The sequence below is a fragment of the Egretta garzetta genome, unplaced genomic scaffold, assembly GCF_000687185.1.
Source record: "Egretta garzetta isolate BGI_Z169 unplaced genomic scaffold, ASM68718v1 scaffold1, whole genome shotgun sequence".
In the NCBI taxonomy this organism is placed as follows: Eukaryota; Metazoa; Chordata; class Aves; order Pelecaniformes; family Ardeidae; genus Egretta; species Egretta garzetta.
The window spans coordinates 1,626,584-1,641,759 of NW_009258542.1; the positions used below are offsets into that span (position 1 = coordinate 1,626,584).

General features: G+C 43.7%; 1 protein-coding gene across 5 annotated transcripts in view; it reads left to right on the forward strand.

Annotated features, from left to right (window-relative positions):
• KIF3A (kinesin family member 3A) overlaps positions 1-15,176 on the forward strand; it is an 18,519-nt gene that overhangs the window by 1,335 nt on the left and 2,008 nt on the right. Inside the window, exons 2-16 of one of the 5 annotated variants that reach the window (XM_035902542.1) lie at positions 1,218-1,362; positions 1,610-1,694; positions 2,156-2,261; positions 3,024-3,163; positions 4,082-4,279; positions 4,675-4,849; positions 6,127-6,228; positions 7,499-7,570; positions 9,465-9,473; positions 11,091-11,247; positions 12,051-12,231; positions 12,514-12,624; positions 13,411-13,536; positions 14,676-14,729; positions 14,874-14,942. In XM_035902542.1, the coding sequence (XP_035758435.1) occupies positions 1,218-1,362; positions 1,610-1,694; positions 2,156-2,261; positions 3,024-3,163; positions 4,082-4,279; positions 4,675-4,849; positions 6,127-6,228; positions 7,499-7,570; positions 9,465-9,473; positions 11,091-11,247; positions 12,051-12,231; positions 12,514-12,624; positions 13,411-13,536; positions 14,676-14,729; positions 14,874-14,942 (1,730 nt within the window). Of the gene's footprint in view, positions 1-200; positions 269-1,217; positions 1,363-1,609; positions 1,695-2,155; positions 2,262-3,023; positions 3,164-4,081; positions 4,280-4,674; positions 4,850-6,126; positions 6,229-7,498; positions 7,571-9,464; positions 9,474-11,090; positions 11,248-12,050; positions 12,232-12,513; positions 12,625-13,410; positions 13,537-14,675; positions 14,730-14,873; positions 14,943-15,176 lie in introns of all 5 variants that reach the window. The other 4 variants (XM_035902531.1, XM_035902535.1, XM_035902518.1 and 1 more) reach the window with 4 other exon arrangements.

The window sequence follows — 15,176 nt, forward strand, 5'->3', positions numbered from 1 at the left end:
CCTGCATTGTTTCTGTTGTGGCCTCTAGCTTAAAAGAGCCTGAAGATACTTGCTGTTCTGAGTACTGAGTGGCTGTACCTACTATGATTGGTAACGGTGGGAGATTGGTGATGAACAAGACTTAGCTGAGGTCAGTTAGCTGTATGTTTTTATTCTGTATCTTCTGTTTGCAAAAGATATACACTTTATCTCATTATCAGAATTCTCAGCGGCTCTTCACTATACAATTTCAGTAACCAGGCAGCTGCCACGGTCCTGCAGTAACTAGGTATGCATACCAGACTTGTGCATATAACTGCTGCATTTTCTCCTCTAAACTTTGCTGTTTTAAACTAAGATAACTAGTTACACACATCTGCCCTACACCACAGATAATCTTGCTTCCTACAGCTGGGAAGAGTATGATTTGTGTGTGTGTCTGTTATGCATGTAAATGCATTATGTAAAGGAAAGCAGATGCCAGTAAGGAAGCACATTGCTGCTTTCCATAACAGTATGCTATAAGCAACAACAGATTATAAAGCTTTTAAAGGTTGCCTAATAAGCTCGTGTGCTAACACACCCAGGTTTCAGCTGATTAAAGCTTAGCTTTTCTGAACTGTAACATCAATGGTTTGACGATCAAAACTTGAGTGTTCAGCAGTGCTAGGCTAAATTTAAGAACCAGTATATTTCTGGAGTACCAGCATCTGGGATCTCAGTAAAGTTTCTGGGTGTCTTTCTGTGCAGGCTGATTATTTAGTCCAAACTGTAGCTGCTTCTGCAGGTTCAGAGCTGGGCTTGTGCTTTGGCCTGTGTTGTAGAAGCCTCACACCGTTTCTGCTGTGGCGCGGAGCACTAGCAATAGTTGGTTTTGCAGTTGGTATATAATCATCTTCCTCTAATTGACCATGTTATTAATTGGGTTTGCCTTAATTATTTGTGTGTGAGACCTAAGTGTACTAGCACTCCATACTTTAATCACTCTGCACAGTTAAAACAAGCTGACTGTCTCTTAGGTATCCTGCAGGCTGGATAAAAACCAGTGGCTCGTCCCTGCTCACTGTGGTTGTCCAGCATTTCCGTTGCTCCTAGCCTTGTACAGTATCTACTGAAGTGGGTGGAAAACTTCAACTCTGTAAAAACAGGTGTTCAGTGCTATCAGGCTAAGAAGGGGTGAAGTAAAACTGCAGTTAGCAATTTCTTAGAGTTTGTTCATATATCTTCTTACCCTTCAGGTACTATTTTTGCATATGGGCAGACTGGAACAGGCAAAACTTTCACCATGGAAGGGGTCCGAGCAGTTCCTGAGCTTAGAGGCATCATTCCCAATTCCTTCGCCCATATATTTGGTCATATTGCCAAGGCAGAGGGGGATACAAGGTAAACGGCTTCTCTTCACTGCTTTTGTTGTCTTTTGCTTGTCCATCTGTGGTAGGAGCCTGACCTTGGCAATGGCAGCTGAAACAGTATCTCTGGCCCTAGCTGAAAGACTCCTACTTAGGCAGTTCTTGATGGGGTGGCAGGGCTGTGTTGGTATATTGCTGCATTTTCTTTGCACTCTGTGATTGTGTTTGTTGGACTTCAGCAAATGTCTTGCTAAGAAAGCTACCCAACTGTTTGTCTTCAGGTTTTTAGTTCGTGTGTCTTACCTGGAAATTTACAATGAAGAAGTGCGGGACCTGCTAGGAAAAGACCAGACACAGAGACTGGAGGTGAGCCTGCTGTTCTGAATGCGATGCTTGCTTTGAATCAGTGTGCAGTATTATATTTTAAAGAGCAGAGAAGCACGCAAAGGGAAGTGGGAGGTTGGGCTCCTCAGTACATGTACTATTTGCTTTAAGACACAGTAGCTGGATATCACTACTGACTTCTGTAATCTTTTCCATGTGGTCAGTTGCATAGTGGGAAACTGGCCATTCCATTCGAGTCTGCAGTTCTACCCCCAGTCTTTCTAGGAATTGGAGGCTGAGATTTGAGGTCACTATTTGCCACCAGGAGAAACCAGTGGAATATTGTCTTGCAGGAGTCTGTTCCTTAGCTGCTCTGAGTGTTGAAGTGTTCCAATGTACAAACCAGAACCCGGAGGAGTAAATCACTGTACTATTACAGTACCACTGAAATTTGCTAATGGGGATGTCCTAAGGATACTCAGTCTAAACTGTTTCTCTCTTAGGTTAAAGAGAGACCTGATGTGGGAGTTTATATCAAAGACCTTTCAGCTTATGTCGTGAACAATGCAGATGACATGGACAGAATCATGACTCTGGGCCACAAGAACCGTACGTAGCCTTGCTGTGTGTGGGTTTATAGCTTGGACAGAACAAAGGTCTGTTATGAGACCACAGTGAGAGAGCCTAGTCCTAATGCTGGAAAGATTGCTCAGCTGAGCAGAGCAAAAAGGGTATCTCTTCCCGAACCCCTTTTTGTGTAGGGGTAGGTGAAGAAGGCTGTGCCTCCCACATCAGCCAGTGCCAGTGGGGGAACAGGCGAAGGGGAGGATGCAATGAGGACAGTCAGCGTTGTCGGAAGTACTAGTATGTGTCTTGGTTCTTCTCCCTCTTCAGTTCTGATCAGGATGAACAACAACTAGCACTGTGCTGTGAGTGCAAGGTGGCTTATGTTTTCTGGAAGTCTTCTTAGTTAAGCTCAGATCCTTTTGTGACCTAAAGTTATGACTACTGTTGCTCTTGGCATGGGTTGCTGTGTTCTTATTTCTCAAAATACAGCTGTGAATGCCTTAGGCTACTGATCTTTGTAGCCTTAAAGAAACAGATGACAGCTACTGCTGCTCTTGAGATGGCAGCCTGTGGTTAGCTTAGAGCTTCAGCAGGCTGTAATGCTTCTGCTAGTCCAGACTGGAGATGTGCTGCAACTTCAGTGCCCAAGAATACAGTTTGCTGAGTCTGAACATCCCTCTTCCATCTTCTGAAAAACAGGGTTGGGTAAAGAGGTGGGGATAAGTCTCCTTTGATACAGGAAGAGTGTTACAGGAACATATGATTCTTCTGAAGATGACCCTGCTTTTTCTCTCTATTACAAAGGTTCTGTTGGTGCCACAAACATGAATGAACACAGCTCTCGTTCACACGCCATCTTCACTATCACTATTGAGTGCAGTGAGAAGGGGGTTGATGGAAACATGCATGTGCGCATGGGCAAACTGCATCTCGTCGATCTTGCTGTAAGTTGGAGCAACCAGGATGCATGGTGGGCATCGCTGCTCATGTATGCGCTGTGGAAGGCACAGTAAAGGGCATGTCCCCCGTCTTACAGCTAAAGCCCACTTCTGTTTGACACTTGACTTTTGTGAAGTATTCACTTGGGGCCTGAAATAAGAGGTGTACCAGGAAGAGCCTTTAGTGCAGCTAGAGCCTCTCCCAGTAAAAGGTCCCTCTTGTATCTATGAATTAGTCATTAAATGGATAAACTACATTGGAAAGAGCTCTCTGGACAGCCAGAATGGGGTGTTTGCAAGAGGGCTGGGTTTTTTTGGTGTGTGGTTTTTTTTGTAGAGGGTTGTGTCCATACAGTTCACTTGCAGGTTCCCTCCTTCTGTCACTCACTTCAAACCAATGTAATTGTGCTGGTAAAATGTGTCTTTAGCCCAGACTTTACAATGGAGTATCTTTCCTAAGAGAAGAATCAGGAAAGAGGAGACTCAAGGCATTTGCTGTCTGCATGTTAATTTTATTTACAGGATGTATGTTCAGGTTGCTCTGTGAAACCTTAAAATAATGGCAATGTTGCTTTTCTCCCTTGATCTGCTGATAGGAAAGGCTAGAGATGGTGCTTAGCAGCTCCAGCTGAGGTGCCTCGTAACTGCTGACTTGCTCCTTGTGAAATTTTTGTTCATGGGGACAAATTCTCTATTTTCTCAGCTGTATTACTCTGAGCAATCCAGAATTTGCTGGCACTCAAAGCTTTAGTTAAGACCTGTTTCACTTGTCTCTTGAGCAATGTCTGAGGTACTTAGCCAGATTAGGAGGTTAGTGACATGGCTGCTAGCAAGACTTCAGCTGTAGCTGATCCTGTTTGGAGGAAGGAGATGTATTAAAGGATCTGTTGTAACTCCTGCTTCTGCTTCCTGTTCCCTTTCCAGGGTTCTGAAAGACAGGCAAAAACTGGAGCCACAGGGCAGCGGCTGAAGGAAGCTACAAAGATCAACCTCTCTCTTTCCACACTGGGGAATGTTATCTCTGCGCTGGTGGATGGCAAAAGCACCCATGTGCCCTACCGTAACTCCAAACTTACACGGCTCCTTCAGGATTCTCTGGGGGGCAACTCCAAAACCATGATGGTAAGCTGAGAGATGCCCTTTTCAGTCCAGCGACTGAGCTACATTTTTACAGGGATAGCATAGGGACTTTGCCTTGAGAACAGCCTGGCATTTACCCCTCTATTTCAGAGCTGTTTGCAGCTTAGAGAGCCTTTTCTGTGCTTCTTTTTTCTAGAGTTTCTCTTTGCCTCTGTACAAATGAGGTTCTAATGTAGCACAAATGTACACAGGTGCATAAGATCAAATAGAAGCTGTGCTTGGGTAGCCAAAAGCAGCTTTTGTGTAGAAGTAGCAGAAAAGCTTGGAAAACAGTAGTGGTGTGAGGTTGGCAGAGCTGGGGATGGGTCCCTGTGAAACTACTTGTTCTGGGCTCTGACACTCTGTCCTTCAGTAATTCGGTCTTCCATGTGTGACAGTGTGCAAACATTGGTCCAGCAGACTACAACTATGATGAGACTATCAGCACTCTCAGGTATGCAAACCGAGCGAAGAACATAAAGAACAAGGCCAGGATTAATGAAGATCCCAAGGATGCTTTGCTCCGCCAGTTTCAAAAAGAAATTGAAGAGCTTAAGAAAAAACTGGAAGAAGGTGAGATTCCCCTTCATCCTAGTGTTTCTCTCTATACCAGTGCTCATTCTGTTTGAGTGTGAACGTTCTTTGCTATTTGAAGATGTGTCACACGAGTTTAGTAGCTGGTCACTGTCCTGGTTTCGTTATCCTTGCTTGGTCCCAGGAGAGCTGGCAGGGCCTGGGCTTTGCCCACTAGGTGGCACTTGGCACTAGGGTAAGTGGTGGCCTCTGGGCTGAGGTTGGTATGTCCGGGCTTGCCTGGTGAGCCAGAGAGCTCTGGGCACCCTGTACGTAATTAAAATGTACAGTAATAAAAGGTCAAATATTTTCCCTGTTTGAGGAAGAGGGATGCATTTTTTGGGAGAAAAAATGAACGAAATTTGTGGTGTTAGAACTGGGGCGGACTTTCAAACAATGCATAAAGAAACAAGAAGCTTCTTTAAGCCCTGTAACTTCATGGCCTTGTGATGCTGTTAGTCCATCAGCATTGAAGGGCCCTGCCAGAGGGATGCTTACTAAACAGTGACCTTGGCACAGCATCTCTCTTGCAGCGCAGAACAGCTGTAGCAGTAACTCCAACGTGGCTTGCTGTTTGGAGTCTGCCCTGTTCAGGAGAAGCAGGAAATGGTCAGTAATCCTTTCTTCAAGGGAGCTGAGTGTAGCTGTTTCATCCCTGGTGGGCTGAGGGTAGCTTCTTAAATTTTGGACTCTAAGCTACAGAACAAACAGCCTTATGTTTGCTAATATTACTGGGAGGCCGGGATATTAAGTGTTGGATTCTATTCAGACTGGTTTCCAAACTCAGCCTGAAACATCGGAGCATTGTGTCTGCAATGATGAGAGCTTGTGAAACAGGCCATTTGCTCAATTAACAGCCATCTAGCTTCATGTATACAGGTGTCTGATTAAGTAGCAAGTCTATGTGAACTTTGTTCATCTAACTGTTTTCTCCTCCATCTGAGATGGAACAGAAGGTATGGGGAAGTCCTGCTAGGAAAACTCTGTAGGCTTAATGCTTCAGTAGTGCAAGGGTGCTCTATTTCCCATGAAAAGTACCACCCACTTGAGCTTTAACATATACACACTGACTTTGCAGCATAAAATTGCTTATCTTGGTTTTCCTTAAGTTTCCTGAGCCATGGCAAGCTGTCTGTCCGCTCAACAGTTAATGACTTCTGCAGGTGCTCATAAGCTGATGTCTGACACTGCTGAGTTTGGACAAATGCTGCTGCCACAGTAACAAGCTGATATAAGGTGAAGGAGAGCGCATTGAAAAGCACACTCTTCTCTTCTAGGGGAAGAGATATCTGGTTCAGAGACGAGTGATTCTGAAGAGGAGGATGAAGATGACGATGGCGAGATTGGAGAGGATGGGGAGAAGCGGAAGAAACGGCGGGGTAAGGCAGTAGAGACTCCTGTCAGTACCACCAATCTCCTCTTAACCAGCAGCTGGTGTCAGAAACTAGCCAGAACCAGGAGGGGAAAAATGGAATTGTAGAGCTGCCCTACTGCCGCTGCAATTATCATGCCTCTCCTAGAAACGAAGCTATTTGGTGCAGTCTCTGTAGATGGACAGCTCTGAACCTGTGTAGTATCTGCTTCCACTTGGGTAGTTGTGCTTGTGGTAACACCTTCTTTTGTGGTGGCTCCCTGGTTGCCGCAAGGTGGCTGTGTATGGCTTGTGACTGGTGTTGTGGAACTTCCCCTGCTCACAGAGGTGGGAGGAAGAAGACACCAAAGATCAATGGTAGGCAGATGTGGGTTTTTATAACCATGGGAATGGTTGGAGGGGAATTTTGGCTGTGGCTTAGGCAGAGGATTCATCTGTCTTATGGATGTTCAGTAACTGACTCTTCTGGTGTCCTGTTCTGTGTTGATAGAGGCAAAACTTGACTTTTCAGCTTGCACAAAGGCACCCAAAAGCTGAATGGGGGCTGCACATCCCTTGTTTGGGAGCACTCTGGAAATCCCATGGTGACACTTGCTTTGTCCTACAGCAGTGTTAAACTACTGCATAACATCTAAACCCCAAGGGATGTTGCTGAACCTGGAACTGCAGATCACTGTACTGTGGGATGCTGTGGCTTCCAGGGAGCTTGCTATGCTCCCAAGAGGAGACCACCTTCAAAATGCTGCTTGAAAGGAGTAGAGGGTAAACAACTGACTCAACTTCCAAACATGCTACTCCAGTTAAGTTCCCTAAGTAAGGGTGTGCTGCTTGGCAGGAGTATGCACAGAACAGTCCCTGCGTAAGCTGATTCTGCCTTCCAGAGGGAAAAGCACACATTGCCACGTACATAAGACTGGAAAGGACTCCTGGTCACTGAATCCTCTGCTCCTGCAGATATCCACAGCCTTCTCCGCTATGGTTTTCTGCGCTGTTGTTGCTTGAAATGGAAGCTGCCTTGGCATGTTGTTTTAAGCTGTAGGCTGGTTAAGAAGGGTTTTATCTGAAGTGTCTTTCTGAGCATGCTATTTTGTGCTGGGAAACGGTGGCTTTGCAAGCTGAGTCTGGGAGGGATCCTAGCAAATGCTTCCTAATGGGATCTTGTGCCTTTTTGAATTAGGTTGTTGGCCCTTCTGGGTTTCTTTCCTTTAGAACTAACTTCCCATCTGCATGTTTCTTCCTCTCTGGGTTTTTCTGTGGGACGCATTTCTGTTTTCCAGGCAGTAGCAGCAGCAGTAGTTCAGACTCCACATGCTCTGTCATAGAGAAACCTCTGGATAAGTCCTTCACTAGTGAGTGGGAGCTCTTAAGTCCTTTAAGCTTTGGCCTTTCCATAATCTGTGCACTCCATTTTGCAATGCTGCACTCTTCCCTGCTATGTTTGTTGGAAAGATGAACCTGAACTTTTAACTCTGCTAAAGCATGCCTTTCCTTTGCTGCTTCTGTGCTTGAAACAGTTGTTCAATGTGCACATTGTTAGCCAGATATGTGAGAGAATAGGAAGACATTTAGTAGGCTGCATGAGCAAGATTTAAAGACAATTGAGAAATAATAGGTTAAAAACCAGTTTAACTTCCATATTAAACACTCCCTCTAAAATACCAGGAAAAAGTCTGAGCTAACTTTTTTGTGGGAGTTGCTACAATAGGAGTTCATAAAAAGGACAGCTGGACAGGTGAAATGGGTTGTGCTATGTTATATTGGACTCTGCCTTCTCAAAAACAGTTTTGGAGAAAATGAATGAAGCAGTCAACAACCAAATAACATGAGGTTTATACTTGCAAAGGAGACATGGTAACTCTTGGTTGAGTTGCTTTATTTTCGCAGAGAATTAAAAACAAAACCTTGGTGATTGGGGTTTAACTGCCTCATGACATGAGGTTCTTGATCATGGTGGGACTTAGTTCAGAGGAACAAGGGCTCTAGATTTTGGTCTAGCAGTGAGGAAAGTCTGGTCTGCTCCTGGTCAGAGAGAGGGCTCTGTGCCTTTGCAAGCCCTTATAATCAATTAGTGATATCTGAAGAAATAAATCACATCTCAGGACTTGGCTTGTAGAGACTTTACCCCCTGTGGTTATCCTGTATAGATGCAGTCCACTCTCCTCTCTGTGTGGAGAGAGTCTGGAAAATATTGCTTTGTAGGTCAATCACATTTATACTAGTTATGTTAGCGGAAGGCATCAGCTTGGAGAAAGTGTGGTGGCAGGTTAAGAAGGATCACAGCCTAAGGGAGACCTTTGGCGGGTCATATGACGGTAGGCTTGGAATCTGCTTGCTTCAAACTTGCTCTTTCAAAGCTCGCTTGAAACCTGAGTATTTTATTTGGATGAGGACAGTTAATAGCAAACTGCTGATGTGGCAGTGGGTAGATGAGTCCATCTCCTGCAAGTTTGGAGACAGCTCTGTTGTGGAGGTTGCACTGGCCTCTTAGTGATTAGGATAAGCGTGGCTATATGTGGTTTGGGATATTAACTGTCCTCAAGCGTGACCCTTTTGCATGTGGTGTCTTTCATTATCCCTTTCCTGTCCTGCATTTTTTTTGCTGTACTTGCTTGAATAACCAAAACTGGCTATATACCTCTATGGAAGCATCAGTTACTGCAAATTAACCTACTAATACCTTGTGTAATTAAATGGAGAAATCTTGTGCTGAGACTCCCTATGTGCAACTGTCATGTATCTTGCAAAGAATTGGCTTGGAAACGTGGTTAAATCTTAGAATGAGTCTTCTGTATCCTAATACTTTACAGGTAATATAACAGAATTGGCTAACTTGAGGGGGGGGGAAGCATTAGGTCTCCTACTGAAGAAGAAAACTACCTTCTTTAATTGTTTCTTAGGGCATGATCTTTGCGGCAGGCTTATGTTACATTTAGATTCTGCATTGCATTGAATGGGCAGAAGAAAGCAAGAGTGAGCTGAAGATTATCCTGGATATGCAAAGCACTCTGAACTACAGAAACTTTCTCTGCTTAGCATTAAATAATGATGCATTAATGTTTGCTCTAAAGGAGTTTTTAATGATGATTATCCTGTTTTCTACTCTAGAAACTTGCATATGAAATTAATGCGTATGCTGATGATCTTTGTCCAAAATGATCAAAGCAATAATATATTTTCTTTCCTCCTCTTTTTATGTGTATGCTGCCTCTCTACGATTTGCTTTCTACTTCCTCTTAATGCAAGATCAAGCAGGTTGGTGTAATTGATTTCCACCTCCTTATAATACAATTGCAGAACTTGTGAAGTTCTTACAGCTTGGTTTAGTTCACCTTTTTCCCCTAAACTGAGAATATATAGGGATGTGTACTAACAGTAAGAAGCCTTTATCTGGGTTATCTGTTCTATATGATCATCTCTGTATAGCATGTTCAGAAAGCTTCTTACTCAGACTAATTAAGAGACTCTCACCACAGATCCAGAAACAAGTGCTTATTATCTGATTCCTAAGTTTAGCAAATGGAAACTAAGACACTGTTTGCTGTAGTGCTGAAGTCCTTACCTTGCCACAAACCCAATTATAGTCTCTTCTGTGCACAGTCTCTTGTGTACGCATACGTACATATGTGTGCATGTTTACAAATGCAGTGCATTTTGTCTGTCTTGCTAGAGGTCATATAGGTATATAAATAAAGCTGAATGCTGTGAAGACTGAAGGGAACGGAAGCCTTTTATTGAGCAACAACTTTCTTGAGCATGTTCTGACTGTATGCGTTATGTCACTGTGAAAAACTGTCCCTTGACAGTCGATGGCTTCTGTTAGTTTCTAGGCATGTGGATTCTACAGGGGGCTTTTTATGTCTGGAGAAGAAAACAAGAAAATGAAGGATTTGCTTGTAGCGATTAAAGGGAGATTTAGGACTTGTGGGAGTCTTGTGGATTTGAGGGAATGCACCTGGGCTGGGCTTTTTCTCACTCTAAATAACTCCCAAGAATCTCTGTCTTCACCTGCCTTAGGCACTGTTGGGATTACAATGAAAGTTAACTTGAAACTTGCAGAGTGACTGCCAAGAGCAGCAGCCTCACACTTTGTTTCCAAATCAGATGTTTGGGGCCAGCCCTTCAGGCTGATAGGTTCAATGAGTTGCTCTGGCCGCTTCCTTTGTCACCCTCTATGAAATGTGCCTGGCTTGCTGTGGTAGTAGTTATGTTGTAAAGACACAGTTGATAAGTCACAGAAAACCTCAGTACTTTCAAATCTGTGGGTGGTCACTGTTACATAGATCAAGTACCATCAAAAAGTTTGTCTAATTGCCTGTTTTTCATAGGGCTGTTTGGAATTTCTCTAGTCTCTGTATTTTCTTAGTAGCGTGTTCTTAAAATATCTACGTGTTCACTTTGCAGTAGGTAAGCCTGTAAGGAGGACAAGGAATGAGGGGTGTGGTGGGGGTGCTAATCTGAAATTTGAGTACGTAACTCTTGGTAGCTTAGCTCTTGCAGCCGTAGGTTAAGGCAGTCTTCTGTTTTCCTTCATTTGGCCTAATCTGCATAGTTAGAACATCTGAGTTTCTAGCTCAGACTTCTCTACAGGCAAGTGTTCCTTCTCCAAGTGTTCTTCATATGTTTTCTATACTGGGGGCATTATGTTATAGTGTTAGTTATATAGCATTCCTTCTCCGTAGGAACTGGTGACAACTGGCCGATGTTAAAATGGGATTTGAAAGACTGAGTAGTTGTGCCCAGCTTGGTGCTTACATCTAATTTAATTAATTATTGTTAAATGCAGGTATTGAATCTGAACTTGGAAAAAATGCTGTGATACAGAGGCTTATTTTCCTGTAAACTGATTTGTTTTCCCTATCTCTTCCAAAGGCAAAAAGAAAGTTTCCCCTGATAAGATGGTGGAGATGCAAGCAAAGATTGAAGAGGAGAGAAAAGCTCTTGAAACTAAGCTTGATATGGAAGAAGAAGAAAGAAATAAAGCCAGAGCTGAACTGGAGAAGAGAGAAAAAGACTTGCTTAAAGCTCAGTGAGTAGCCTGCTCTGAGCAGTTTGTCTGGTTATGTGAGTTTTTCCTTCCTTAGTCTGCAACTCAGTTAGGGATATCTGGAGATGCATGGTGAGGTGCCTGTCAAACTTTGTATAAACTGAACATCAGCTCTTGCTTTCAGAGCTTAGAGCAGAAGGAAAAGACAAACTTTATCTTTTTGCCACTTCTTTCTTCTCTTTATCTAGTTGTGCAAGATAGCCTAGAAACATAAATGAATCCTCCAAACCCTGGAGACCTGTGAAGAGCAGTAGTAGTGCTGTACTGCTTGGTCAGTGGGCAATTAGCTGTGTAGCAAGCCATGTTTCCTGCAGCACACTGTACCATTTTTGGTTGTAGGGGTTCTCCACTCTGGAGCTGAAAAGCTGCTGAGATCACACTGGCCAGCATTCCTGGTTTGCATCTCAGCTGCCCTGCCTTGATCTCTGTTCACTTGCTTCCATTTCTGCAGCTGCCTCTGGGCATCTCTGCTGGCAGGGCCCTCAGGGAGGGGGTGCCTTGGGTAGCCTGGTAGTATTGTTGGTGCCTTGCAGCCCCTGATAGAGGGGACTTGCAGCAGGAGAGACTTCCCTGCTGACCTAGTTTTGCTCGCAAGAAAGCGATGGGAGCTGGAGCTCGGGGAACTCCCTGTGTTCATTTGCACTGCCTCACCCTGACTTAAACCCTTGGCAGCTAGACAAGTTTTTCCAGCCCTGTGAATGCTGTCTGGGATGTAAAACTGAGCTGGACCTGATGCCTCGTGAGCACTGTAGGATAAGACGTCTTCCACCTGCCTGTCTCTCTAGACAAGAGCACCAGTCCCTGTTGGAGAAACTGTCTGCATTGGAGAAGAAGGTGATTGTGGGAGGAGTGGACTTGCTGGCAAAAGCAGAGGAGCAAGAGAAGCTTCTAGAAGAATCAAATATGGAACTGGAAGAACGAAGGAAGAGAGCAGAACAGCTTCGCAGAGAGCTTGAGGAGAAGGAGGTGGGGTTATATGCTGTAGCTGTCTGAAAACAGCAATGGCAGGACACACCATGTTGTGTGTCTTGGCGTTGCTCACGTGGATAAATGTCTCTCTACTCTGAGAGCACAGCAGAAGCTAACCGCTTTGGAGGCCACGTGTTGACAGTGCAATTACTGTGGGTCTGAGCCAGCCTGGCTAAGCCCTTGGCAAATGCTTTGTTTTGTTCAAGTAGTTTCTCCTCTTGTTAATAGTTTCTTTGATTACGTTAATGTGTGGATGTATGTGCTAAATGTTGCACACAGCAAGAACGCTTGGACATTGAGGAGAAGTACACCAGCCTCCAGGAAGAAGCGCAGGGGAAAACCAAAAAGCTGAAGAAAGTTTGGACCATGCTGATGGCTGCAAAATCAGAGGTTAGTGTCTGAAGTCCTCAGCCTGTAATCACGTGAGGGACTATAGCTGTGAAGGGTAAGCAGTCAGCTCTGTAACACTAGAAAATGTGCCATATCCTTAGAAATATCCTTCTGTGCTGTCCATTTGGCTCACGTCATTCAAAAAGATCTAATGAAGTCTGGTGTCAGAGCTTCACAGCGGCATGTTGTAGAGCTTTTCCCCAAGCCAGGCTGAGAGAGGGTATGTGCGAGACCCTAGGATATTTAGAACTTCAAGGAAAAACACTGGCTATTTCCGAAACAAAACAAAACTTGTTTGCTGGCAGCCTGATCTCCTGCTTTGCAGGAGCCCAAATGTTCCTCTGCTCTTGGCTGTCTGTCCTTTCTGCCTGTTGCCCTCGTCTCTTCCTCAGTCACACTGGATCAGTGTGTCCTTTGGCTGGTCTCTAGGGTTCTCACTTCATTAAACGTGCATTTTTGTCTTTGGGATCAGAGACTTTCCTTGAAATCTTGCCAGGGATATAACTGGTCTGCACAGTCTTCATCTGCTCTTAGCTGGTGCAGAGCTTGGATTGGCAGTAGGCCAGTTTCATTTTTATGAAACTGAGAACTTAATGCTATTTTCAGCCATCTCTGAGCTGGAACGTTTCAGAGGGTTTATTCTTCAGAGATAAATATTCTAGTACTTATAACCAGAGTTTGCTTTTGTTTCCCTAAACCTTCATATAGGCAGAAGACTGTTCTTTTTTTAGGCTGTTACCCTGTCTTAAGCTAGCTCTGCCTCTCAAATGCCTGGTTTGTCTTCAGATGGCAGATCTGCAACAAGAGCATCAGAGAGAGATTGAAGGATTACTAGAGAATATTCGGCAGCTGAGCAGGGAACTTCGTCTTCAGATGCTTATCATAGACAACTTCATTCCTCAGGACTACCAGGTAAAGACAAAGAACCTAAGCCTGATGTGGGATTGTGCTATGTGTGCTGAGCCCTCTAGCTTTTCTCCTGGCCAACAAATGGAATGAGTTGGCTTATTTTCTGTTTGACATTGAACTGTATTGACAGTGAACTGATTGTCTGCAAAGTCGTACGCAAATGAGTTGGTGCATATTCCTGTGAGCCTTTGTTTGCTGTGGCTCAGCCGAGCAGGTGCAGCTTGGCTGCATTCATGTGTTTGTGCCATTATCTGGACTGTTAGAACCAAGTGATGTTAAAGCAGGAAAAAATGCTTTTGTCAAGTGACTCTTGTAACCTGGTGGACTTCTGCTTGAAGTTCAGTTGGAAGAAGATCAGAGTTAGTGGGTGCGTTTGGCTCCAAAATGGCACAACTGTGTGAATAATGCATGCAGAATGGCTTTATTGTATTTTTCAGGGGTTTTGATAACTTTAGCTACAATTTCATGGTTATGGAAACCGTTTTAGGGAAGCAGTGTATAGTGCAGTGGGGGTTGTAAGCAGAGGGATATACTAATCTTGGTTCTCTTGCAGCATGTTTTCCTAATGGTTTAAAAAAAAAAAAGGTCGCATTCACCATGTATTTAAGTGGTATATTCACTGTGTGCCCGTGCTCTGGATCTGTTCAAAACCTTTTTTCCAGTGTTCTTGAAGTTGTGCTTGCTGATGTCTGATATCAATACAAAGTAGTCAGACTGAACTTGGAACTCTTCACTTATTTTCTGAACCTTGGGGTCACAAAGAAAACTCATGATAAACTTAAATATGATGCATGCTATTTAGTAGCAAATACAAAAGCTATTTCCCTTAATATCTCACTTTTTACATATTACAATGTGTGTTGATTGCTATCCTGATGGCATTGGCATCATGGGAAACCTATGCTTTAGTGGGAACTCCGATGCACACTGGGAGTGGTATCTTTCTCTTCTGTAGTCTTCAGAGTGTAAATAGGGATTTTTGAACATGGTTATGGCTGTTCTGATTGATAAAAACAACTTGGAATGGTCAAGACTGTTCTTAAGCAGCTTGTCCAGGCCTTTTGGTATGTATGTTCTGGGAAATGCATCTGAAGTGTAGATTGTGCAAGTCTATAACAATTGCTATTCTAATTTTTTTCTAGGAAATGATTGAAAACTATGTTCACTGGAACGAAGACATTGGAGAATGGCAGCTGGTAAGCTAGTTGACTGGCTCGCATAGAAGCGAATGTTAGCATGAGCTTCTGAAGAGTCTAATTGAGCCCACAAGTAAATTGATAAAGCTGAGTCAGTTCTGCTGTGCACAGTAGGTTTTACTAACAGACCTTTCCTTTTTTCAGAAATGTGTTGCATATACAGGAAACAATATGAGGAAACAGACGCCTGTCCTGGACAAAAAAGAAAAAGATGTGAGTGACTCTTTATAAGCATGTATTGAACTGCATAGGTCTCAGTTCTGCTGCCTGTGCTTGACACGGCATATTTATAGGGAAACTGTCCAGTTTCAATTTTCTTTTGAAGAGATGAGTCTTTCTAGAGTTACAAAAGCACCATCGATCAGTGTATAAAATGATTCTGATGTTTTTGTTTTGGGGGGGGTTGTGGGGGTTTTTCTTCTCTTTTTTTTTTTTTTTTTTTTTTTT